This window comes from Zeugodacus cucurbitae, chromosome 3 (genome assembly GCF_028554725.1).
Source record: "Zeugodacus cucurbitae isolate PBARC_wt_2022May chromosome 3, idZeuCucr1.2, whole genome shotgun sequence".
In the NCBI taxonomy this organism is placed as follows: Eukaryota; Metazoa; Arthropoda; class Insecta; order Diptera; family Tephritidae; genus Zeugodacus; species Zeugodacus cucurbitae.
This window is the reverse complement of record NC_071668.1, coordinates 59,599,583-59,627,122: the sequence shown is the minus strand read 5'-3', so window position 1 is coordinate 59,627,122 and position 27,540 is coordinate 59,599,583. Positions and strand designations below refer to the sequence as shown.

Genomic DNA, 27,540 nt, shown 5'->3' with positions numbered 1-27,540 from the left:
TTGACCTCTGCGGTTAACTCGTTGTTGAGTTTGCATTTGCATACAAGCCAGCATTTGACCTTCATTAAATGTGAAATGTCTGTCAAATATGGGTGTTTTTAAATGGTGTTGCATGCTTTCAGGCGTACGCACACATAATTATATGTTTTAAGCTTGAAATTTTGTCGTACACACTCATATATGTTTGTATATCTACTACTTGGTTTGCCGGCAACCAGACGCTTGGTAAGCTATTAAAATGTTAGTGCAAAGTTTGTTGCATACTTTTGGGCATAGACGCACTGTCGGTGCTTGGCTTTTGTGTGCGTGTGTGTGGATTTTGTATACGTGTGAAAGTAAAGTTGTTTTTAAAATTTTCTATGCATGTTTTAATGCTTTTCAACATATTCCAGACACACACACACACTCACACTCTCATGCCTGCACGCAATTGCTTGGTAGACAAAATTTTCTGATATAAATATATATTATATTTGTTGTACAGAAATTTCTATTCAAAATATATTTAGGTGTGTGTGTGTTTCTACTGAAATTTCTACTCTTAAAAGTCATGTCAAACTCGTACATTGTACAGTGTGGTCGTTCGTACGGTCGGTTCGTTGGTCAGTTGGCTAAACTTGACCTATAAAAAACTTTATCTATCTAAAAATTTATATATGTATACAACGGAGTATAGACACCATAGACACCACTGTGTGCCAGCACTCACGCATAGTCGTATGCACAACCTCACATACACACACACACACAGACAGACACACCCATACATGCATGCATATGCAATCTCGTTATGCATGTGCACTTGCCATGCGTAGAAATGCATTTGCCGGTCGGTTTAATGAAGTACCGTTTCACCTTCGAAAACTTTGTGCTCACATGCTTTGCATATCAAACTAAAAAGTTTTTCGTAACTTTTGTTCGGTAGTTTAGTTGTGAGGTCAGTGTACTTCATATACTATAGACTTAAACTATGGTGCTGATAGTATATGTGTGTGTGGGTATTGTTGTTTGTTCCTTACATATATTTGTTTATTTTAAAATTTAATCTCTTGCACTCCTTTCAGTTTCGTTTGCCAGCAAATACACTCAGGCATACTAATATATAACACCTGCTTACAAGCTTATTCGTTGTAAATGAAATATATAGTAAGAGAATCAGTATGCATTGCTTACATTACTTGGTCTTATGCGCTTTACATACCAATAAAGACTGTAACATCAGTCTCATGTATAAATAATGGCCTGCACATAGATACATTTGTAATTTGATTTATGCTATGATTAAATTAGTATGTGGTCCATTTCAGGTGTCATTTAGTAGTTAGCTCCAGTGTTAAATATTTATCATTCAAATATTCCAAACTGCCTCTGTATTAGCCTACTATTAGAAACAATAAAATATGCATATTCCAAACTGAAGCTATTTAATGGGATCATTGAGTATAGCGCATGCTCTTAGTAGCGTTGGCAAAACAAAATATACAAAACCCATACTCGAATGAAAGCTCTTTTTATTGTCACAATTTAAATCGGAACGAGAATCTTCAATGTCCATTCGGTCCTTTTATATTGGCCAAGACTTCTTATACATATATAATACTAACGAGTAAGGAAGGGCTAAGTTCGGGTGTAACCGAATATTTTATACTCTCGCAATTTATTTATTTAATTTCATTAATACAACTCACAATTTCACCCACATATTCGTCCTATATTATATGGTATAAAGTCCATTGAAAGTTGGAAACCCCAATATTAGGTATATGGGAGTTGGGTGAAGTTATGACCCGATTTAACGTATTTTATTTAGCGAGACATATTATTAAAAGAAAGATATTCCCTCTGAATTTCTTCAAAATATCTGAGAGACTTATCTTCAGTAAAAAATTAGAAGTACTTAATCCCTCATGTTCGATTTATAGGGCCTTGAAAACTTGTGGTTCGATTTCGACGATAAAATGCAGTAAAGTGCAGATATAAATGCAGTATTTGTGCAAAGTTCTGTTCCGATATCTTCATTAGGCTTACTTTATATATTATAAATTAAACGATTCAGATCGACCTCAAAGTTCTGGTATATATGTAGGAAGTAGGTGTGATTGTGAACCGATTTGGCCTCAACACATATAATTGGGATGCGAGGAAAATATCACTAACCAAATTTCATTGAAATTGATCGACTAGTTTCGGTAATATGGTTTTTGACTCATAAGTGGGCGGAGCCACACCCATTTAAAATTTTGTATACCAGATATTCACCATTCGCCAAATCTTGGAAAAGACCCGAGAGAGAAGAATCGATACTCACCACCTTTTTATCGATTTTAAAGCTGCCTTCGATAGCACGAAAAGGAGCTGCCTTTATGCCGCGATGTCTGAATTTGGTATCCCTGCAAAACTAATACGGCTATGTAAGCTGGCGTTGAGCAACACCAAAAGCTTCGTCAGGATCGGGAAGGACCTCTCCGAGCCTTTCGATACCAAACGAGGCTTCAGACAGGATGACTCACTATCGTGCGACTTCTTCAATCTATTGCTGGAAAAAATAATACGAGCTGCAGAGCTAAATAGAGAGGGTACAATCTTCTACAAGAGTGTTCAGCTCCTGGCGTATGCCGATGATATCGATATCATCGGAAGCCACAACCGCGCCTTTTGTTCTGCGTTTTCCAGACTAGATAAAGAAGCGAAGCGTATGGGTCTGGTGGTGAATGAGGACAAAACGAAATATCTCCTGTCATCAAACAAACAGTCAGCGCACTCGCGTCTTGGCTCCCACGTCACTGTTGACAGTCATAACTTTGAAGTTGTAGATAATTTCGTTTATCTGGAAACCAGCATTAACAACACCAACAATGTCAGCCTTGAAATCCAACGCAGAATCACTCTTGCCAACAGGTGCTACTTTGGACTGAGTAGGGCAATTGAAAAGTAAAGTCCTCTCTCGACGAACCAAAATCAAACTCTATAAGTCGCTCATTATTCCCGTCCTGATGTATGGCGCTGAAGCGTGGACGATGACAACATCCGATGAGACGACTCTTGGGGTTTTCGAGAGAAAGGTGGAAACAGAGGAAACAGAGCACATCCTTAAAAATCTATGATCTTAATTGCATCCTTAACCAAAACTAACCTTTAAAATGAATTTTGAAGGTCAGTGCCATGCGCGGTAACAATATTTTGTCCATATCATGTGGGTTTCTTTTCAAATTTTCCAATATATTTCTTCTCTTCTTCTCTTCTCTTTTTATGTACCAAATAACATATGTATATTAGAGCCCAAAAAAATTTAACTTTTTGATTTGTAAATAAATAAAGCTAGGAAAAAAATTACTAATATAATATATGTACGTACATATGGATCTTAAGACGTCAAAACGAGTTGAATGGTAAAAAATTTAAATTCGTAAAAAGTGGAAAAACTCAGTCGCAGAATGTAAAAATTAATAAAGAATATTTCAATGATTTTTATTATTAAAATATATTTCAGAATAACAACAACAAAATGCTTCAATGCTGCTTTACCAAAATTAATATTAAAGAAATAATAATTCTTAAATAAAAACGTCTTAAATTATTAAATTATCTCCTCATTTCGAACTAAATCTTAAATTCGCTCTACACTACTTGTGGCTTTCACATTTCACACCACTACAAATACGATATCATTCCGCCAGACACTTGCTAGACTAACGAACGTTATTAAATCAAGAACATAAAACTAAACAGAGAAAACGAACGAAATAAGAATAACAAGGAATTAATAGAGAAAAACTTTTACTTTCATTGCGAGTATAAGTTGCGCTAAAAATAGAGACACAAAAAGCATAAGAAGTAGAACAAGAAATAATTGAAATAAAATGCAAAAAGTAATAAACGAAAGTCAACTCAAGCAACTAACACAAACGTAAAGTTATGCCGGCAACGAACTTATTTACACTTGTCTGCACATTACATGACATACTTTGCACCACTTAAACACACACAACTACAAGCGCCTGGAGAGTGCAGAAAACTTTCGAGCACATTTCTTATGCCACACCGAGTCAGCCACCACCTTCGCATACATATTTACTTATATAGAAAAATATATATTTGGCAGCCGCTGCTGCAACACTCCACAGAACCCTCGCAGCTGCTGCATTAGTTGTTGTTATTGTTATTGTATTAGTTGTAATCCTTGAAACCGCAAAGTTTCTTCTGCCAAGCACCATGCGCTTTCTTTGCCAGCCGCGCTGACACAATTTTGAGTTTGCCATTTCTTTTTTGGTCACTCACCAACACAAGCGCCTTCTTCCAGTGCGCGCCAACCTCTGCATCCTTTGCTGTATTAATTCTTTGGCTTTTTGTAATTTCAAAACTATTTCTTTTATATATATATTTAAGTATACAGCTATATTTTTATGCCATTACATGCTTGTGAATGGCGCCAACAGTACGCCACACCATCTTGCCACCTCACACCTACATACATGGCACAACAGCAAAAATGGCGCTCTAACTGCGCTCAGCTGGCTTGGCTGCTGCTCCTCTGTCTGTCTGTCTGTCTGCTTTTGCTACTACTTAAACTTTTATTACCGCCAACAAGTGTTTTTCTTTCCTTCCAACTTTTTTATGAACATTTTTTTTGTGTTGGCTCTACACTCACTTATTCTTCGCCGCTTGCTTTGCTTGTGGCTGTATCCGTGGCCACTGTCTCTGCGCTGTCGTCGTCATCGTTGAATTTCACACCATTTTTCCACTTTTCTAGCCAACTGCTGGCGTTTTCTGTGCGCTTGGTCCATGGACGCCAAGCAATCTCATGCTTGCTCCTTTGCTCCACGGCACCATTTGTGCTTTCATTCATTCATACGCTTCGCTTCTTCAACCATTCATTCATTCATTTATACAAGTTATTCTAGTAGTTTGAATGTAAAATTTTTATTTTTTTATATTACAACGTATATATATATATCTACTGCTTCGTATCCTTAGCATCTGCTGCAGCTAAGTGAATGAAAGTAAATACCTACAAACATATATATATCTACATATACAGATAACTGTTAGTCTATGGTATGTCTTCGCCACCGCCATAAGCTTTTGCATATTTATTTGCCAGTTATATATATTTTTTTATTTTATCCTTTTCATTTGCCAGTTTGTCTGTGTCTCTCGACACTCTTAAGTTTGCTATTGCCAACCACGGCAGCTGTCTGCAGCACTGTCTGCTATTTCCGAAGTGTGTCAGCGCTTTTCTTCTGTTTTGTTTTTATGAATATAATTTTAATGTACTAGCTGTCTCATGGAGTCTTTGTATATATGTGTATCTGTGTGCTGCTTATCGTATCCTTGTCCTTGTCCTTGAACCCTGACGCCTTGCCTTGCCTTGACTCGCTTGCTCATTCGTCCTTTCGTTTACTTATATACTTATTCTCATATGTATCTATTGCTCGGCTGTGTTGCTTTGGCGCCACAACGCTAGTCGCTTCCTTGTCTGCAAGAATATGCAGTATTATATACATAGTATTTATCATATCTGTGTAAATGTATTATATTTGAAGATTACCTTGACTTAGTTTTTTAATCTTTCATTTGCTTTTTGCTTGCATTTTCTTTTCGATTTGCATTACATTATTCTTGTAGACGCTTGTCTAGTGATTTAATGTAATTTCACTTTATTGTGTCGTTGGCTGTATTAATTTTAAAATAGTGTAGAAGGATATATGAGTAAATTTAAAGAATTGCCAGAACCTTTTAAGTTCACTTGGATAGTAGGATTAGATTGGCTTAGGATTTCTCCCTTTTCTCTCTCCCTTTAATTAATTATCAAAGTAAAGTAAAGATTAAAAATATTCTTGACCTGAACATAAATATATGCTCCTTGTACCAAGATAAAATTCTCCAACTGGTGGGCAATCATAAAATCCAATTTTACTTGCGACAAGTATTATCTTAAGGGGCTATACCAGTGTAACACTTGAAAAATTAGGCGATTTTCGTGATTTTTATTTAAGATGGTACTCGATCGAATGTTTAGAAATTTTGTGGACATAATAAGGTATATTTTGGGCTATATATTTTAAGATTTTATTTTACAAAAATATTGAAAAATAACGGAGTTAGGTGCTGCCTTCGGAGGTGCTAAAAAAATTGTTCCCCAACTGTTGGCATGATTCCAGCCGAATGAGTAACTGAAGCAATTCAAAATGGTTATTAAAGTTGAAGGTATTTCCTATACAATGATATAAAATTTTTGAATAATTAAATTAAAAAAATTGCCGTTTTTTTAATATAAAATTTACAATTTTCAAACAATCAAAAAGATCGTAGGCCATTGTATATAAACAGTCCGAGAGGTGTTTAATTAGTTCTGGAGAAGTTTCAAATTAATTTCTTTAAAACAACAAATACATTCGATAGCAAAAAGACTTGAGCAACATAACCCTGAGCGCCAGCAAATTCTGAAGTTTCAATTCTAATTTAATAAACTCGTATAAACCCTAAATGTATGCTTCGATAATTGATGGATGATGATGGCATAAATTTACAAATTAGTTACATTTCGATAAAAATCCATTAAAGGAGTAAATTTTAAACTCTATTAAGATTGTGCTCTTTTTTATAGGCTTTTCGCACAGCCAATTTAATTTAAGTAAATGTGAACCCAGTTTTTTGCCTTTCACACACCCGCTACTCGATCAACGATCAGCTGTTATAAATTTTTTTTTTACTGTTTGTAGGAAATTGTTAAGTTTCATCAGCTTATTGTTATTTTATCAATAAACATAGCCAAATTTACAGCGTGGACAACATTCCACAGAGTTGTCTTTCAGATTCAACTCGATTTGTATTCGATTGAAAATTGATGTAGAAAAATACGATTTTTCCTTTATTTGGTGAATCGAACTAAATCAACGCTTTAACTGAGTTATGGCCGGTTAATTGCTCAATTAACTCCTGTGCGAAAAGGCTATTACACTCTTATCTACTACTCTTGCAGAGATGTAGTAACTTGTTTTATTTTCTATATTTCAGGATAAATTACATTTTCAATATTAACAAAATATGTTAAATTTAAAAAACATTTTTATTGAGTTTTTATACTATTTCGCTTTGTATTTTATCTCTTGTAAATAATTTGAAATTAGTATATATTATTAATAAATTATAAAATTATTTTTTATATAAAAATTAAATAACATAAATATTTTCTCCATTTTTAGGTAAGTTCACTGGAATTATTAAATAGTAAATCAAATGCATTTACAAATATTACGGATGTCTTGTTATTGTAAGTAATATGTGAAAAATAACAAACGACTTATTTATATTTTGAAAACTATCGTGAAAAGAATACTGAAGCTAGGATTAAATGGCGTTTTAGTTATCGGTGAAACAGAGCCAGAAAGATCGAACCCTACAGCCAGAAAGCAATAGATAAAAATCGTGCTCCTTTTCCTAATTTGAAACTATCTTCAAGTTAACCGCATTTATAACCAATAAGTAATTAGATTTCAACTTTGTAGTTCTTAAATAACTCAAATATCGTCGAATTAGAATCATGATTGATATAAAGAACAGTTGCAGTAAACCATATAACAAAAAATGTTTGTAATTCTAAAATCTTGAAAAAGAATTGTAAATATTGTGAAGTTAGCTGCATTTTAGACTTACTGAACAAAGGAAGAAGTTTAATACAAAAATTTCAGAACTTACATTTTTTCTCAAAACAAGGTTTATTCACCAGTAAAAATGCAAAATTTAAAGTTTTACTAAATGTAAGAAGATTTTTGCCTATGTCATTTAAAAAAAGTGGTACAATAATTGTGAAAAAAATAGAAAAAAGATCAGGCAACTCACAAAAACCGAACGGCTTCGTAATTTATTCAACATTTTTATACTCTCGCAACAAAAGTTGCTAAAGAGAGTATTATAGTTTTGTTCACATAACGGTTGTTTGTAACACCCAAAACTAAACGAGTTAGACATAGGGTTATATATATCAAAGTGATCAGGGTGAAGTGGAGTTCAAATCCGAATGTCTGTCTGTGCAAGCTGCAACTTGAGTAAAAATTAAGATATCTTGATGAAACTTTGCACACTTATTTCTTGGCAGCATAGGAAGGTTGCTTTCGAAAATGAGCAAAATCGGACCACTGCCACGCCCAAATGGCGAAAACCGAAAACACATAAAGTGCCATAACTAAGCCATAAATAAAGCTATGGAAATGAAATTTGGTATGAAGGATCGCACTATGAAGGGGCATATTTGGATGTAATTTTTTTGGGGAAGTGGGCGTGGCCCCGCCACCAAATCGGTTTTTTGTATATATCTCGCAAACCAATAAAGCTATATAAACCAAACTTTCCGCAGTCGTTTTTTTAGCCATTTCCTTATACAGTCCAAAAATGAGTGGGTTAACTCACTAACCAAAAACGTCAGAAACTCTAAATTTCACATAAGAAATGGCAGATGGAAGCTCCACTTAGATTTTTTTACAAAATGGGAAATGGGCGTGGCGTCGCCCACTTATGGGTCAAAAACCATATCTCAGGAACTACTCGACCGATTTCAATGCAACATGGTTTATAATAGTTTCCTTACATCCCAATGATATGTTGTGAAAATAGGCCAAATCGCTTCACAATCACGCCTACTTACTATATACCAGAACTTTGAAGACGATCTGAATCGTTTACTTTACAATAGATAAAGTAAGCACTAGTGAAGATATCGGTGCAGAACTTTGCAAAAATACCATGTTTATAGTGTGGCAGCCCCATTCAAAAAATCGCCGAAATCGGAGCATAGGTTTTTAAGGCCCCATATATCGAACAGGAGGGCCTCGGTGCTTCTAACCTAATATTATGGTTTCCAACTTTCAATGGACTTTATGCTCTATATATGACGAATATGTGGGTCAAATTGTGTATTATTAATATAAATAAAGTTAAATAAATGAATTGCGAGAGTACAAACCCGCACTTAACCCTTCCTTACTTGTTTATACCATTTTTTTATGTCTCGTGTGTTATTTTTGTAATACTATCATAGTTTTATTGTCATACAATAATAAAATCTTTCTATGTATTTACATTTTTATTAGGAGACTATCCCTTTATTGACTTTAACTATATACTGTAAAATCAAAAATTGCTTATTCACAAATTTTAAGATAACTGCCACTTAAAGCTCCAAAAATAATATACTTACAAAGTTCAACTTGAAGTAAGGTGCGGCTTGCAACTGACCTCATGCATTGCACTTGTTCATAGTATTACTTGTTGTGATTGTTTGTTGTTGTAAATGGTGTTGTTGTTGATGTCAAGTTCAACACGACAAGTCAAGTTCAACCAAAACAAGCACGACAACGAAGATTTATGAAAAGATGTTGAACATAACATAAACATAGAAAACATAACGTGGAGTTATGACAGTTTCCTATGCTTATTATATATTAATCAAATATATTTTTTTTTGTATTTTGTATTTTTTTATTGTTTTTTTTTTATTGTTTATTTACGTTTGTTTTTGTTTTCACTGACGTTGATGTATCGCACTGTTATTCATATGAGAGAAAAAAATATTTGAAACACATGCTGTGCCTGGCGATGCCAAATTCCACCGCTTACAAAGTGCCGTCCATTAAAAGCGAGACTTTAAGTAACTACTTAAACAATTGTTTGCGCAAAAAAAGTCTAAATGTGTCTGAAATTGAAATGAATTGAAGCTCAAATACTTGGTGGAGTTAATGTGCACTTACACATACAGACAAACACACATACATACATATATGGCAGTACAAAGAGCTGCCCAACATCTTTTTGTGCGGCTACTTACTGCATTAAAGTGCTGTGTAGAGTAGAGTCAACTGTTGATTGGAGTGAGTTGAGCTTGAATTGAGTGTAATTGATAAGTGTATACATACATACATACAAACAACTACTTTTCTACACATAATTGTATCAACGCATATTTGTGCCTCAACATACATATAAAAAGATAGCAGCTACTTTCAGTTATACTTATGTGTATGTCTACAAGTAGCGCAATTCCATTTGTTAACAAGACTTAAGTGCTTTTAATGTGGTTAGTGTGGCTGTTATGTATTGTTTACTGGCCACTACACTTATGCACTTATAATTTGTTTGCTTTTATTTTGTATTTACTTTTTCGTTTTGTGCGTGTCTGTGCGGCTACTCAATTGCTGATTACTACTCCGACATGTTACAATTTAACTGGACAACCACAATTATGCTCATTCATATTAAAAAATATGCGAAAAATGCAATAAAAAGTGTTTAATATTTTAAAAATTTATGCATTAATTGAAATTATGTGCGAAGCATTACGAAGGGGTGGCCATATAAAGACTTTTCGCAGTTAATTATGTGCAGAAATTTATTGTGGTGGTTTACTGTATTTAAAATCATAATCTATTGCTTCATATTATTCTACTTCATCAGAAATTTTGTATTGCCTTATATAATCAAAAATTATTTTATATATTTATTATCGCTGAAATAGAGGACAGTGGGTTTTTCAATAATAACCCAATTTCACCCAACTTAGTTTTCAATAAATCTGGAGATGTACCATGCGACCTCTACAATACAGATTGTTTACCCAAAACATGAACTAAAATCTGTTGATTGATACACTCACATCGCAGATATTGAGCACCTCTGTTATCTCCCATGTTTTAATACCACACCTTTGAACATAATTGCCATAATTTTCGGGCATTTATTATTATTGTTGACAGAAGAAGCTCTAATTGAAGTTAGAAGTCTCCGATACTATGAAAACAAAGGATGGTTTCACTCCTTTCTTGTAGTCTTAAAGTCTATTTTTATAATTTTTATACTCTCGCAACAAAAGTTGCTAAAGAGAGTATTATAGTTTTGTTCACATAACGGTTGTTTGTAACACCTAGAACTAAAAGAGTTAGATATAGAGACATATATACCAAAGTGATCAGGGTGACGAGTAGATTTGAAATCCGGATGTCTGTCCGTCCGTCCATCTGTCCGTCTGTCCGTCTGTGCAAGCTGTAACTTGAGTAAAAATTAAGATATCTCGACGAAACTTGGCACAAATATTCCTTGGCACCATAAGAAGATCAAGTTCGAAAATGGGCAGAATCGGATCATTGCCACGCCCACAAAATGGCGAAAACCAAAAACACATAAAGTGTCATAACTAAGCCATAAATGAAGTTATAAAAGTAAACTTGGGAATAAAGGATCGCACTAGGATGGGGCATATTTGGATGTAATTTTTTGGGGGAAGTGGGCGTGGCCTCGCCCACAAATCAGTCATTTGTATTTAACTCGCAAACTAATAAAGCTATATAAACCAAACTTTCTGCAGTCGGTTCTCTTACATACCCAACCACACACCATGAAAATAGTTTAAATCGGATAATAACCACGCCCACCTCCCATACAAAGGTTAGGTTGAAAATTACTAAAAGTGGGTTAACTAACTAACGAAAAACGTCAGAAACACTAAATTTTGCAGAGGAAATAGCAGAAGGGAGCTGTACTCAGATTTTTTTTTTTAAATGGAAAATGGGCGTGGTATCGCCCACTTATGGGTCAAAAACCATATCTCAGGAACTACTCGACCGATTCGAATGAAATTCGGTATATAATACTTTCTTGATACCCTGATGACACATGTGAAAAATGGATGAAATCGGTTTATAACCACGACAACTTCCCATATAACTCAATTTTGAATTTGATCTTATTCCTTCATTTAATAATGTAAACGTAAGGATCCAATGAAGATAGTGGAATAAAACTTTACATATATATGTAAATTTCCGCATATATGTATTGGTTAAATTTCTTCAATAAATTGCGAGAGTATAAAATGTTCGGTTGCACCCGAACTTAGCCTTTCCTTACTTGTTATACTAAAGAATATCGAAATATATGGTCTGCTCTATTCTGTTCGAAAAATATTATATGACCAATCAAATATTGACAGGGACTACGAATGGTAAAAATGATAGAATTTGTAATATCTGTAAGTTCTAGGTCTACACCTCCTGAGCAAATCCCTAGTTTAGCTGGCTCATCGTTCTACGAAATAATACTTTGGGTCATATTTATATCACTTCTAGTAGACAAATTAATCAGCATTGGCCGAAAGAATCTCCTTGAGCCTGTGGTCAGTCCCTATCGATTTGTGTGGTCTGTCGTTGCAATGAAACACACAGCCTCTCCTATTGTCCAAAGCTGACCACTTCAGGCCAATTGCTTCCTTCAAACGGTCCTCATGGCAGTACAATGTCAAATTAAGAAATTGTCCATATGGAAGTAGTAGTTAATAAAGAATAATGTGTTAATCTTTTCAAACACATAACACTGTTAAATTAATGTGTACGGAAAAATAATATTTTATGTAGTTTGAAAGCTTTTGAGAGGACATCGATGGGTATCATTTTAATATGATAAATTTGTAATATAATTTTTGTTATAGTAAAGGCAATCGCGAGTACTAAAGATGTCTTCATCAAATAAAAAAAACCTTCCGGTCAAAAATGTTATTGATCATCTAGGTCAGTTTTTTATGAAAATTTTTGGAGAGGCACTGGTGTATTTACCATATAAGACTGTAGTATTCCAATTACCTTAAAACAACAATCAATGCTGCTCTTGCAGTGCTCTTACTATATGATGGTATCAGCTTCTCTCATTGTCGGGCCTCTATGTTATGTGCACTTATATTCAGGGAGAACCCTATCTTACTCAGTTCTCATTCACCAAGTTTATATTGGTATCAAAGAGACAGTTATACTCGTTTCAATATTTATTTCTGTGCATCGGAAAATTTTCAAACAACTTCGGAAATGACAAGTAGAAATATAAACCACGACACTAAATTTTTTATAATCTTGTAACCCTTCCTTCCATTTTTTATGGATCATAGTTTTCTTTTCAACATTTTAAACAGTTGCCCTAGCTACAAAATCGTTATGGAGTCATTGCCCATTGCCATTCGCTGCATGTGACATTTTCCTATTAAACTGCAATACCTCACAGCTAGTTCTTAATAACAAATCAGTGCTTTCGGTTGACAAAGAATGTGCGCACACATTGCTTATGTGTAGGCATACACGCAGTAAGGAAACTAATTAGAAGGCAGTCTAGAAATGTATACGTCGCTCATAGGTATACAACGCTGTTATATGCAGGCATATGAGCGCACTTGATGTGTATATAACATACTTAGTCTTGCGATACATGCCAAAATCTAGCGAAATCATTAAGATGAACAACCAAGAAGCGAGTGTTTACACACAAATTACATAGTGATGTATATAGTAGATGCTTACATACATATTTATCGTTTATTTCGATATATGCCACATGCATCAACTTCGATACAGTCAAAAATTACTGCTATGTGTTGCCATTGTTGTGCAGTAATATGTGTATATATGTATTGCTAGTTGCATTCGAGTACATACATCCCCTTATATACCATTACTAAGCGTTGCATAACCACAAATACATGCTGTATAAGTGTTGTGCTCAAAATTTCTGCCGGTTTTCTGAGCAGTTACCAAGTATGTATGTTACTTGCCTATACCATCAGGTCCATTTGAGGTTATATACGTTTAGCTGCACCTTTCAATACTTCCTCTGCGCTTCTATTTACTATCAATTCATCTTATACTCGCAGTTGTTGTTTATTGCTCGCCTGGCAGTAAGTGTTCGTTGTGCCTGCTGCTGCTGTTACTGCCTTACCGCATTCTCATACTGCTCACAGTTGCTTATATGCTTTGCTGCTGTCAGTTAAGTTGCCACCTTCTTGTCCGGCACGGCACTCCTTGTACGCTTGCTGTAAGTTTCACATTGCTTCATTTCTTGTATACTGTTTACTTCTGCTATGTATTGCTGCTTATTGAGCGCTTGAGTGACTGACTTCCTGCGCTCCTTCTCTCTGTATCTACTGTGGTGCTGTGTGTCCTACAGGGCGTATGTGTAACCTTATTTGTGTAAACTGTATTCTAAATAGCTAGACCTTAAATATTTAGCAAATACACACACATATATGTATATATCAACAAATATTTATAGCAAGCATAATTTAATGCATTTGTTGTTATTGTTGTGCTCTAACCACCGCCAGAGTCACTTAAGTCACTGGCCAACATTCAAAAGCAGCCAGCTGTTTATTTGTCAATTTCCATTAATCTGATTTTGTTGAAGGCATACACATATATTTATAAGCTTACTTGATTCTAGAGGGATAGAGGCATGATGCAGCCATTTATTTGTGTTTGTTCTGTGTACATTGCGGCTTTCGAACTTTAGTAAAGTCCACTTGCAGTCATTTATCGACCCAAGCACACACTTAGAAACCCACACACATGCCTATAAATCTGCTTGTCTGCCCATTGGGCTCTCGGAAGTCTGACTGGCTGCCATTGCCACTTTACATCTCTCCCTAGTGCATTGGCCTGACTGGCCTTCCTTGCTTACTCGTTAAGCTGACTCCCTATGAAAGAATGCCATAAGATTTAGTTATAAAACTAGAGCAATATGTTAATATATGTATGTACATATGTTTAATGCACTTGCTGTAATCATTTATTTTCTATATATGTGTATATATATTAGTGTGTGTGTGTGTGTGTGCAAAAATTTCACACTTGCACTTGAGTTTCTCGACAACTGTTTACAAAACTTTATGTGTCTGCTTTTCTACTTGTCTGCACGTGCATGCTGTGCTGTGTATATGTATGTGTGTGTGTCTGTGTGCCTTCTTCAACCTTGAAAGTTGTATAATAAAATTAAAAAGAACGAAAATAGCAAAACCACTCACAAACTTTTACTACAAAGTCTGCATATAAATATATGTATATGTATGCATGCCACCGGCTTCCAAGCTTATGAATATATATTTCTACGAGTGTAGGTGTGTAAACTTTTGTATAATATATGCCAGCATAAGTTTGTTTATCGTAGTTAAAGTTAAAAACACTTGGCACATTTTCTCTCTATGCCGGTTTTTATGCAGACAGCGTGTCTGCAAACTTTTGCAAATGGCCTTTCACTCCTTTGGTGCACCCACACACAGCCCACAAATCTCACTCATTTAGTTTTCTTGCACTTGCTAGTCAGCTAGCTCTGCGCTACTTGGCCTGTTTTTTTTTGTTACACTGGAAAATTCACTTCCGTTTGTTTATATTTACTTTTGCTGACCTAATATAAGTTCAGCAATATTTAATGGTTTTCTAGCTTAAGGTGTCTTAACTATTTTGTGTGTTTTTAAAGCACCGTAATCCAGTGTACTTTGTTGGTTCATATTTACGATATGCATATTTGCAGAAGTTTTAATTTGATATTCACGGCTATTCATGTATTTTATAAGACATATCCCGAGCGAGATGCGATGCGTTTATGTTTTTCAGTTGATGGAAATAGCTCAAGTTCTATCTAGAGTAGGAGGCGAACTCTACTTATCTTTAATACGACCTTAAGCAAAATTGTCAGCATGCATGTACGCACTGTTTCGATCACCTAAGATCTAAACGTTGACCATTTGAAATCATTTCAATAATGCTAGAAACAAAAAAAGCTCGACGTATGGGGGGCACACGAGCTAACTCAGACATCCTCATAGACCGAATTACCATCTGCAAATCGCCGTGAAATCGCAACAAAATCGATATACATATTTCTGAAGCGAATGGGTACTGGTGAAGAATGATTTGGTAGCAACAGTGTTAAGTGAAAATGCTAGTGATCGAGTCGCTGTGATCGGTCGCAAACGATGCCCAAGCTACTATCCTACGGTCAAACTCTTAATAAAGATATGTACTGTCAACAATTAGACCGTCTGAGAAAAGCAATTGTCCAGAAATCGCCATCTAGGGCATATAGGAGAGATGTTGTGTTCCATCTGTAATACGGAAGGCCATAACGATAAAGATAAAGACTTACCTTTGGGAGCGTGGTTGAGCTGTCCTGTCTACGGCGAATGAAAAATTCGCCAACACAGCCGCTTGTAAAAAGCGATTGTCCCAGCTTTTTTTTTACCAATAGGGATAAGGGTTTCTAAGAAAGTGATATTATGTAAATATCTTCAAAATTAAAAAAATATTTATGCTAAATAAAACCATCAATTTGGTGCAAAAATAATGCATTTCTTTTTAATAGAATTTTGAAATAATCTAATGATCCGGTTTAGAACCGAAATACATTTTCGTATTTGTATTAACCTATAGAGACATTTTTTGACAAATATATATATATATATATTTGGTGTATAAACCGCTTAGCGATTATAGCCGAATCCAACATCATCTCTCCATTTTGCAATTTGGCGCCATTTGAAAATTTCATGTGCTGTCAGGTCACTTTCCACATGGTCTTTCCAACGGAGCCGACTTCCATCAGCGGATACCGCATTGAACACTTTTAAAGCTTGAGCGCTTTCATCCATTCGACCAACATGACCTAGCCAGCGTAGCCGCTGTCTTTTTATTCGCTGAACTATGTCAATGTCGTCGTATAAATCGTACAGCTCATCGTTCCATCGTCTGCGGTATTCGCCGTTGCCAATGTTTAAGGGACCATAAATCATGCGCCAAACTTTTCTCTCAAAAAGTCCTAGTGTCGCCTCATCGGATGTTGGATTCGTCCACGCTTCTGCAACATAAAGCAAGATAGGAGAGTTTGGTTTTTGTTCGTCGAGTGAGAACTTTACTTTTCAATTGCCTACTCAGTTCAAAGTATCACCTGTTCGCAAGAGTAGTTCTGCGTTGGACCTCAACGCTGACATTGTTGGTTTTGTTGATGCTGGTTCCAAGATAGACGAAATTATCTACAACTTCAAAGTTATGACTGTCAACAATGTCGTGAGAGCCAAGTCGACCCATTCGCTTCGCTTCGTTATCTAGTCTGGAGAAAACGGAACTAACGGCGCGGTCGTTATTGCCAATGATATCAATATCATCATCCCCAGCAGCTGTACACTTCTATATAAGATTGTATATTCCACTCGTATTATTTTCTCCAGCAATATATTGATAACCTTTAAATAAAGTATAATTTAACGAAGTCGCAAACCTTTGTATTTAAGTTTCAAACTCGGGTTGAGAATATGTTCTTCATGTGAATAATTTTTGTGTCTCTTTTCACATTATATGGAATATGAAAATATGATTATTTTGTATTATAGTATTTCTCGCACTGCCGATCTTTGTATTTAATCTCTAGTCTCTTTCTTCAATATTCTTCTATTTTCATGAGGAAACTATTATTATCTCCAATTGTATCAATAAGCATATATATACATATCAGCAAGTGAATTCAATAAGTAAATATTTTGACTGTAAAAATCCGGTAGCAAGGTGAAATACAAGGCCTTCATATACTTTGAACCGCCTATCGCAATGCTTTTTTTACACACTTTTTTTTACATTTCTGCTCTCCTATCTTTTTGTGGTCAAAATTTTACTGTTGTATCGCAACTAAAAGCGAATTATTTAAAGCGACTAATTAAGCTTAGTAAGGGCAGCGGAATTAACTTACTTATGCGCGCACTTTGGTTACTATTTTTTTATAACCCCAATGTTATTGTGTGTTCAATATAAGCGCTGACCTTTGCTATATTGCTGATCTTTAAATAAAATTATTATAGATTTTATTTAACAAATTCATTTGTTCAATGCACGAGAAAGCGTTAACAAGTATCGGCTCGGATTAAACAAAGCGGTTGCGAAGTACTGAACAATCGGAAAGTGTAAAGAGGGTGTGAAGCCTCCTTTATTGTCAAGTGTTGCGAAGCTTAGAAGAAAGGACATACAGTTTTTCATAGGACTAAGAACAAGAAGGATTTCTAAATATTTAAGTATAAAGAGCTCCTTAACTGTATGACGAAACATTCAACCATAGAACCCCATAGAACATGTCAAAGCAACGACGCATATCACCAACTTGGTTGACATTGCTTATACTCTGTCTACTTCCCTTGCAAACAACAACGCAAGATGGTTGGAATAAATTTTGGGCACAAATAATTGGACAGCAAACTGTAGCTGAGGTGCTTGAAGCGTTTAAAGGTGAGAGGCTCACCACCGATTTGGATAGTAATCTGCGTGATGTTTTCGTCAACGAGCGACGTGTTTCCATGCAACGCGCCGCTAGGGCTCAAGTATTCAAACAGAATCGTGCTAAGGGTAAAACGCAGCCGCTCATACCGCCAACGGAACCCTTCCCATGTGATCTCAGCCATGCTCGTTCTGCATCTCCACCCACGTCGGTGCATGAATTGCGACCGGGCGATATCGATGTGATTGCCTGCATGGGCGACTCGCTGTCCGCTGGCAATGGCCTTATGTCCGGTCGGGTGCAGCATAGTTTTAATGAATTTCGCGCATTATCCTTTTGTGGCGGTGGTTATGGCGATTGGCGTTCATATCTGACGTTACCCAACATTTTGCGTGTCTTCAATCCGAATATCACCGGCTACTCAACCAAAAATGAGCTGGTGGTGGACAAATCGTCACGTCTAAATATCGCCGAACCGCTGATCATGTCAATCGATATGCCATATCAAGCGCGCGTAATCATCGATCGTATGCGTCAAGATCCCAATATTGATATGGAGAATCATTGGAAATTACTCACTATCTTTGTGGGCAACAATGACGTATGCATAGAGATGTGTCATTATGATAATGCGACAGAGTTTGTACTACGTCATGAACGAGATTTGCGTCACACGCTCACTGTGCTGCGTGACAATGTGCCACGCCTTATGGTAAATGTTTTGCCGATGCCGAATATGGTTGTCACGCTCTATCCAATGAAAAATGTACCCTTTGGCTGTTTTGCTGTACATTCTTTCGGCTGCCATTGCATATTTAGTCATGCCGTTGGCGAAAAGGAACTAAAAGAAGCTTCGGATCGCATCACAAAGTGGCATGAAGTTGATCAGTATGTTATTAAATTGCCAGAATTCCAAACGAATGACTTCGCCGTCGTCTATCATCCATTTACGGCAGATATGGTTACGCCAAGACTTGACAATGGTGAAACAGATTACCGTTTCTTCGCACATGATTGCTTTCACTTCAGTCAGTTGGGACATGCCGGCATGGCGAATTCTCTTTGGAATAGCTTGTTGCAACCGGAGGGTAAAAAGATACTGAACATGGTGAAGCCATTCCGCCATTTTGAGTGTCCCACCGAGGAGCGGCCCTACTTTGCAACCTTGTATAATAGTTATAAGAAGGAGTGATGCTATTTTATATGAGAAATTCTCTTGAAGTTTCTTGTTGAATTTTTATTTTATTTTTAGTTTTTTTTGTGTGAACAAAATTATAATAAATATTTGAAAAATGTGATAGTGTAGTAAATATAAATAATGGTTTAATTTAAGTAGTGATATAAATAAAGAAAATATACAACTTTCAGGTTATGAAAAGATTTCTGATTAGTTCTTAAGGACATCGAAATTAAAGTTGCTTTTGTGATAGATATAAAGAGTGTTTCTTAGCTATTTGCTATCTGGAAGAGTTAGAGTGCCAAAATTGGGAAGTTACTCTCTGAAAGAGCCTATGTAAGGAAACCGAAACTTTTGAGTGCTTTTTTGGCAAATTTGTCATATTACATCTCAAAAAGAGTCAATAAAAGTGCTAGTCCAGACCTTTTTAAGCTAAATTTTTTAATATATTATATCATAAATTCTATCAAATTCTAATTAGTCCAAAAACATATTCGTTTATGACAATATATTTTTTTGGACAGCAAATTGGATAGCCTACTTACTCTTAAAAATATTTTATTATTAACGCCGAGATCACGAGCTTAAATTTCAGGCATCAAATAACTGTTGTTGTTTTTTCTTGATGAAATGGCAGCTCTTGAATTTCTTCAGGTTGCTATTGGTCCCAAATACGGCAATTTTGCTTCTTTACATACCCCTTGATCCAGAGTCATGGGTCTCATCGCTTAACAGAATATCGAATCTTCTTGGAACCTTTTAAGAGCCCATAGAGCGTTGCGATGTAGCTACAGAAGGTTGAGCGGATTCAGTTCTTGCATAAGCTGTTTTTTGTACACTTTCAATCAAAGATCTCGACCTAAATGCGCCAAGTCGTTTCATACGTCAGTCTGAGATGCTGCGAACGGCGCCGAATCGACTCTCCACGGTCTTCGTGTACACTCTCAGCTATATTTTCTTCACTGTTTGCTGGACGTGATCTATTCGGTCGAATTTCATACAATAATGAATGCTGGGTTTGAGATGGATGGATGCTGGATGATGGTATTGCGAATAGTACGCTCAGTAGGTCGAACACATTCTTTACAGAACGGGAATTTTCGTAATAAAGTTGAACATTTTGTAAATGTTGTTTAGGCGTAAGTCCTTCCATGATGAGTTGCCAAATAACACTTAAAAAAAAAATAACATAACAGCTTGATATGAATCACGCATGTTCTGTCAAAAAAAGGTTATTGAAGAAAGTAGCTCTACTTGGATCACTCATTAAGAAGAAAATAATGCTGAAAACAAATCTTATAAAATTATGTTTCTTCTTCTATCATGTACCTTTCTTCTATGAAAATTTTGTTGGTCAAGGTATTTTGGTTTTTTTTGGTGGCTTGAAATTTTACGAAAGTATTTCTCTTTCTAAACATTTAAATGATGTTGAGAGGTAATATTTTTAGAATACTTTATAAATTATTCGAAAGCATTGGCTTGAATTGACGAAATAATGAGAATTTTTAATGAAATTTATACAGCTTTTATAATACATAATTATCCTGTGCTTGAGCGAAACTTATTTTTTTTTTTCAAAAATTTCGATGTTCTCAGACCAATTAACTGTTGATTTCTTCCCGAAAATCTAGAAAAAAATTTCTGAGGCCGCTATTTTGTTCATTTTTGAAAACACAAAAACAAAAAAAAACTTCGATCAGGCCCGGGATTACATAATCCGATTGATTTTAGATGAATCTCGAAGAAAACTCCGTGTTTGTGTATCAGACAGTTTTTGATCACTTATGTATGGCCATCACTAATGTAGTTTTATATCAACATAATAAAAACAAATTTTGGGCAATATTTTCACGAAATATTCTGATACTTGAACCAATTTTATAATTTTCCAACACCTCATTTTCTTCAAAATTTATCTTATTCCATGAGGAAACAATTAATCTCTTAAATTATATCTACACTATTTTTCACATATGAAAGACTAAAGTAAATATTTTGACTGTAAAAATGCGGTAGCAAGGTAAATTACAAGGCATTGAAACACTTTGAACCCGTCTGTCGTAATGCTGAACTTTTTCAGTGATTTCTTTTTTTTCGCCTTCTTCTGCTCAAACACAAATATATTTGTCTCAAAATACTATTTACAATAACTCATAATTTGTATGTTTCAACGCATGAACCTCAAGTTCAAGAGCATGAAAGCGAATTTCATTGCACAAACACACACACAAAGACACTGGATGCTTTTTAAGGTGTGCTCCGACGTTTCTGCGATTGTGCGACTATGTGAGTGACAGTGATGTTGAAGTGTTTGTTTGCGTTGGGTCAACAAAATTTAATTGAAACGAAGTTCTAAGCGAGTGTCAGGCGTCGTTAACATGACATTTATGCCATTTAAAGTGCCACACTAAATTTACTTAACTTTTTGTTATTGTTGTTGTGCCGCAAACCAACAAATCGACTAATTAAGCATAGTAAGGACAGTGGAATGAACTTGCTTATATGCGCGCACTTTGGTTACGTTTTGTTTTTTTTTTTGTTTTATCTCCTCTGTTGTTGTATAAAGTGTTCGAGCGACGATTTATTACTATAATGCTGAACTTTTAGTGCAACTGTAGCAAAAAAACAAAAAAAAAAAACGAAAAACAAAAACCTAAAAGTTCAGAAAAACAAAAGCATTTTTATGCCGCGCATTTTAACTAAAATAATTTTTGAGTTTATTTAACAATTTCATTTGTTCGACGCACGAGAAAGCGTTAAGTAGTCTCGGGCTCGGTTTGAACGGGTCTCAAAGCGTTTAAGGTGTGAAGTTCTAAATCATCGAGAAAAGTGCAAAGGTGTGATTTTATTAACGATGTGTAGCTAAGAAGAAAGGATATAAGTTTCTTGAAGGACTAAATGCAAAAATTGGTTTAAAAAACATTACAAAAAAAATATATATATTAATTTCGGTCTAAACTATTTTTTCATAAGATTAAAGAGACTTATAAACATAAAATTAAAATTAATTGAAGGAAAAAAATATAATATCCAACAATTTATAAAAAATCAGTCAAGAAAATCGTGTATTTTTGCTTCCAAGAAAGATCCCAATACACAAGAACAACAAAAACAATTTCATCAAAAAATTACCAAAAAGACCAACAACAAAAATAGCCAAAAATATCTTCAAATGATACTTAAGTGCCAAAGTGGAAATATATTATAAAAAAATAAAAATATCAATACAAAATTTGTCAAGAATCGGTCAATAACTACGACCATTAGCCTAATTAGGCAAAAAAATTGAAGAAAAAACAAAAAAAACTACCTTGAAAAACCCTAAATCTTGTGAAAGTGAGGTTATGTTGCTTATTCTGAACTCTGATAACCGGTTACGCACCGTATTCATATTTGCGTGAAGCTTTAAGTTATCTGAAAAGGCAAAGTGGACGAAGAGTCTGAGCTATATAAAGATATAGATATATGTATATATGAAAGAAAATCTCCCTGTTACGCACAAAATGTGTAATTTAGTGACCGGTCTACTCGTACTTCTATTGACAAACTGCTATAGGCTATGCTCTGCCTTATCCGTCTTTGTCGTGCAGAGAGGTCTTCACAGAGTTTTTAGTTTACCTGTTAGTTCATTACGACCGACATTGTCCATAGTAGTCCAATTTATAGTTATAAAGGCTTCTAATCTTTATGATTTCGAAACTCTAAAGTCGATCAAATTATTCCAATACTCTGAGAACAGTTCAATGTGAATTTCTGGATTTTGCCTTGAAAGTATTGCGCTAATTTCCACACTACAGATTTCACAAATTTTACCAATCCGTACCATGTAGTCCTTATTGAGCAGTATAAGATTTCAAGATCAAGTATCCAAGATAATAATGCCTGATTTTTCAAGTATTTTTTTTTTATTTATTCTTCATAAGTGTATATCAAGATACTTGACCGATTTTTGACAAATTATTGTAATGAGATAAAAATAGAACAGCTTATACCATACTCTACAGCAGATAGTTCTAACTCCATTTCGCATCTCTTAAAGGAACCCCATTAAACCATAGAACCCTACACAAAACATGTCATCCCTACTACGCATATCACCAACTCGGGTGACATTACTCCTACTCTGCCTACTTTGCTTGCAAAGCACAACGCAAAGTTGGGAGTTTTTTCGGCGGCTGCGACAAAAGAAAACAGATAAAATTTGGGCACGCCTCATTGGACAGAAGACTTTGGATGATGTGCACGAAGCGCTGAAAGGTAATATGCTCATTACTGATTTGGATCGTAATATGCGTCATTTATTCGTCAACATACGACGCTATGGCATGGAACGCGCCGATATGAATCAAATATTCGAAAAGAATCGTGCTGAGGGCAAAATGCAACCGGTCATACCGCCAACGGAACCTTTCCCGTGTGATATTAGCTATGCACGTTCCACATTTCCACCGACATCGGTGCATGAATTGCGACCGGGCGATATCGATGTGATTGCCTCCATTGGGGACTCACTGTCCGCTGGCAATGGCATTATGTCGGATCGTGTGCTGCATATTTTAAATGAATTTCGTGCATTCTCTTTCTCTGGCGGTGGTTATGGCGATTGGCGCTCATATCTGACGTTACCCAACATTTTGCGTGTCTTCAATCCGAATCTCTATGGTTACTCAACCGAAAATGAGCTGGTGGTGGACAGCACTTCACGTCTGAATATCGCCGAACCGATGATCATGTCACGCGATCTGCCATTTCAAGCGCGCGTACTCATCGATCGTATGCGTCAAGATCCCAATGTTGATATGGAGAATCATTGGAAATTACTCACCATTTTTGTGGGCAACAATGATGTGTGCTCGGATATGTGTCATCATGATAATGCAACAGAGTTTGTACATCGTCATGAACTCGATATGCGTGAGACGCTCACTTTGTTGCGTGATAATGTGCCACGCCTACTGATCAATCTGGTGCCAGTGCCGAATATGGTAATCACACTGTATCCAATGCAAAAGGTACCGTTTGGCTGTTTTGCTGTACATCATATCGGTTGCCATTGTATATTCAGTCATTCCGTCGGCGAAAAGGAATTACACGAAGCGTACGATCGCATCACAAAGTGGCACGAAGCTGATCAGTATGTTATTAAGTTGCCAGAATTTCAAACGAATGACTTTGCCGTCGTCTATCAACCCTTTACCGCGCATGTGACACCACCAAGACTTGAAAATGGTGAAATAGATTTTCGTTACTTCGCCAGCGATTGCTTCCACTTCAGTCAGTTAGGACATGCCTCCATGGCGAATACTTTATGGAATAGCATGCTGCAACCTTTGGGTAAAAAGCAACTGAATATGGTGCCGGCGTTCCGCCATTTTGAGTGTCCCACCGAGGAGCGGCCGTACATTGCAACCTTTTACAACAGTTTTGAGCGAAAGTGAAGCTATTTCAATGGAGAAATGCTGTTTGAGTTCTTTGTTGAGTTTTTTTATTTTTTAAGCTTTTTTTGGACAAAATTATAAAAATTATTTGAAAAATGCGACACTATTGTTTAAGTAATGGTGTGAATAAAGTAGAGAATAAACTTTTTTGAGATTTTGTGTTTTGTCAGTTGCTTAGGAAACTAATTTGTTGGATGTTTATATGGGTAGAAGCAGTTTTAGTTGTAAACAACATGTTTTTGGTAACTGAATGTTGGAGTTATTATAGATTTGTGCCGAGGTCTAACTACAAGAGTTTTGGTTTGAAGAGATCTAGAGTTTGCTTTACTAAACTATCATCTAACCTAAAACCTTTGAAGATTAATTATTAACAAAAAATATTGTTTGGGACTTAAAAGTCGATCTACTTTAGTAGTAGTTTATTATTAATGTATTAACTTTTATACTATATAGCAATTTATCGGCAATATTTGCGTCAAAATTGTTTTTTGGACAAGATAATATTTGTTGCCCCAATTTCTATTTGAATATATTTTTCTGAAATTTTTTCTCAAGGTAAATAATAATTTTCTCGAGTTTCAAAAAAGGTATTGAATAATTTCAAAAAAAGTTTTGGGACATGGCTCATTTAGCGAAATTTTGTCCCAATTTTTTATATTTTTTTAAACATACAGCGCAAAAAATATAACTCTGTTTGGAATTTATTGGAAAATTAAAATATTTTGAGACAAAAATTTCAGTTTGGGACGTGTTAATATATTTTGGGACAAGTATGAATATATTTTTTATAGTATTTTTTACTAGTTTCATAAGCATTTTTGTAATAAAACTTTCGTAGTTGATTTTGGGACTCACAAATTTGCTGTGAATATGCATAATTAACAAAAAAGTACTAGCTTCTTTTAATTTTTCAGTACTTATAATGTTTTGTTAGCTATTTAAACAAAGAATTTTTATTGAGATTTAATTTCTCATTGATATGCACTGTCGACACGTTTCTTGAAATAATATAATTTTATTATGCATTTTTGGGACAACTAATAATTATGTATTTAAAAAAATAGTTGCGAATTATTAATTTATTTTAAACGTGCAAATTATTAAACATTTTAAGCGTATATATTTTTTATTGCTACTCTTTTGGGACAAAAATATCTTTCAAAGTTTTTGTTTCACGAAAAAATATATGTTTAATATTTTCATAATTTTTTTTGTACTAATTATACTAATTAGAGACATTTTCTTGTTTTGGAAACAAGAATAAAATTTTTGGGACAAAATATTTTGAAATTTTTTTTCCACAAAATATGTGAATTTAGCTTAATAAGGTGTGATTTGTACACATTTGGTTTAATTACATTTTTTTTTGCAAATTGAGCACAAATAATTTAATTTTGGGACAAAACAAAATTTTTGGGACAACGAAAAAAAATATATTTTTATTCATATTCATTCCGCTATACATTTTCTTTAATTACAATGGTTTCTTTTAGCAAATAGAGCACAAATAATTTAATTTTGGGACAAAAAAATTTTTGGGACAACGAAATAATAAAAAATTTTGTTTAATGAACATTTCTTTTTTTGAACAATTTGGCACAAATAATGCATTTTGGGACAAAAAGAATTTTTTGGGACAATGAAAAAATATATTTTTTTATACAAATTTACGCCTTCATATTTAAAAATCTTACTTGAAACAATATGTTAACACTTTTTAAACACCATATTCCAGAACTCCCACCAATCAGCGTCCATCTACGGCGCTAAATATTTAATAACCCACACCTTGACATAATTGTCAACAACACCCACTTTGATTTTAATTTAAAATGTTTTTCATACTTTTCCAATTTTATGGTTTTTATTTTGTTTTAAATTTTTAATTAATCGAAATAAATTAAAAAAAAAACAAAGTGAAATGCTTATAATGCACAAAAATATGATGCATAGCAACGGCGTAAGCGAGGCTTGTTGTGTTGGGTGTAGAGAGGTAGTGGGGTTGCCAGAGAGGTGGTGGGTAAACGCTGGCTGTGGGCGGCAGCCGCTGTTGGATATGCTGGCAATGGCAACTGCTGACAACGCCCGTCCGGCAACCGGACCCGCCCCAATAAATGCATACACACATATGCAGTTATATATTAAAAAATCATAAAATTTTTTTTGTTTCTATTTTTTTTTTCGGCGGAAAAGATTAAAATTAAGGGCGAGTGGCATTTAAAAAAATCAGAAATCCGAAATCCTTGTCATGATTGCGCACAGATAGATGTACGGAAAATCAGTTGGCTGAGAGTATACAACAATGCACGCCCACTTTGTATGTATATGTGTATATATGTGTGTGTGTACCGAATATAGAGGCCATATTTATGCTTGTACATCTTCAGTATGCATCACTCTGCGCGATTGCATGATTAAGGGGTCACAGCGACAGCAGCATGGGCCAGATTTTCATGATGCCATTTACATGTGTATGTACGTATATATGTTTTTATGTCTCTGCACTTGTTTGCTGTTGCCGCGTGTATGCATACATGTCACAATGTGTGCTCGTGCGCTGAATAAATCACACAAAAAAAATTTGAAATAAAAAATTTCACGAAAAAAGGTATTTAAAAAATGCTGCTGCATGAAACGATGAAAAAAAAATTACAAAAAAAACAACGAAAATAAAATCATATTAAAAATGCAACGCCACGCTGAAATGAATACACAGCGAAAGTAAAAAATAATAAAAATAAAAGTATTAAAATGAAAACAAAAATACACACATGTACATATGTATATCTATGTGTGCAGCGCGAAAAAGGGACACACAGCGCAAATATTATTGTGCAATAAATGTGAGCTGCAGCGCTGGTGGGG

The 27,540-nt window shown here is 35.0% G+C and overlaps 3 protein-coding genes across 3 annotated transcripts in view; all 3 read left to right on the top strand.

Moving 5' to 3' along the window:
* Window positions 1–27,540, top strand: part of LOC105216172 (neuroguidin) — a 135,220-nt gene that overhangs the window by 27,972 nt on the left and 79,708 nt on the right. The gene's annotated exons all lie outside the window — the stretch shown is intronic.
* On the top strand, window positions 17,680–19,427 carry LOC105216170 (phospholipase B1, membrane-associated-like). The gene has a single exon (XM_011190526.3). It carries the CDS (start codon window positions 17,918–17,920, stop codon window positions 19,250–19,252), a length of 1,335 nt encoding a protein of 444 aa, XP_011188828.1. The 5' UTR covers window positions 17,680–17,917; the 3' UTR covers window positions 19,253–19,427.
* Window positions 21,958–24,822, top strand: LOC105216171 (phospholipase B1, membrane-associated). The gene is made up of 2 exons (XM_011190527.3): window positions 21,958–22,074; window positions 23,277–24,822. Exon 2 carries the CDS (start codon window positions 23,311–23,313, stop codon window positions 24,673–24,675), a length of 1,365 nt encoding a protein of 454 aa, XP_011188829.1. The 5' UTR covers window positions 21,958–22,074; window positions 23,277–23,310; the 3' UTR covers window positions 24,676–24,822.

Coding starts and splice junctions, on each gene's coding strand:
- LOC105216170 (XM_011190526.3), top strand. CDS start 17,918: ATGTCAAAGCAACGACGCATATCACCAACTTGGTTGACATTGCTTATA.
- LOC105216171 (XM_011190527.3), top strand. CDS start 23,311: ATGTCATCCCTACTACGCATATCACCAACTCGGGTGACATTACTCCTA.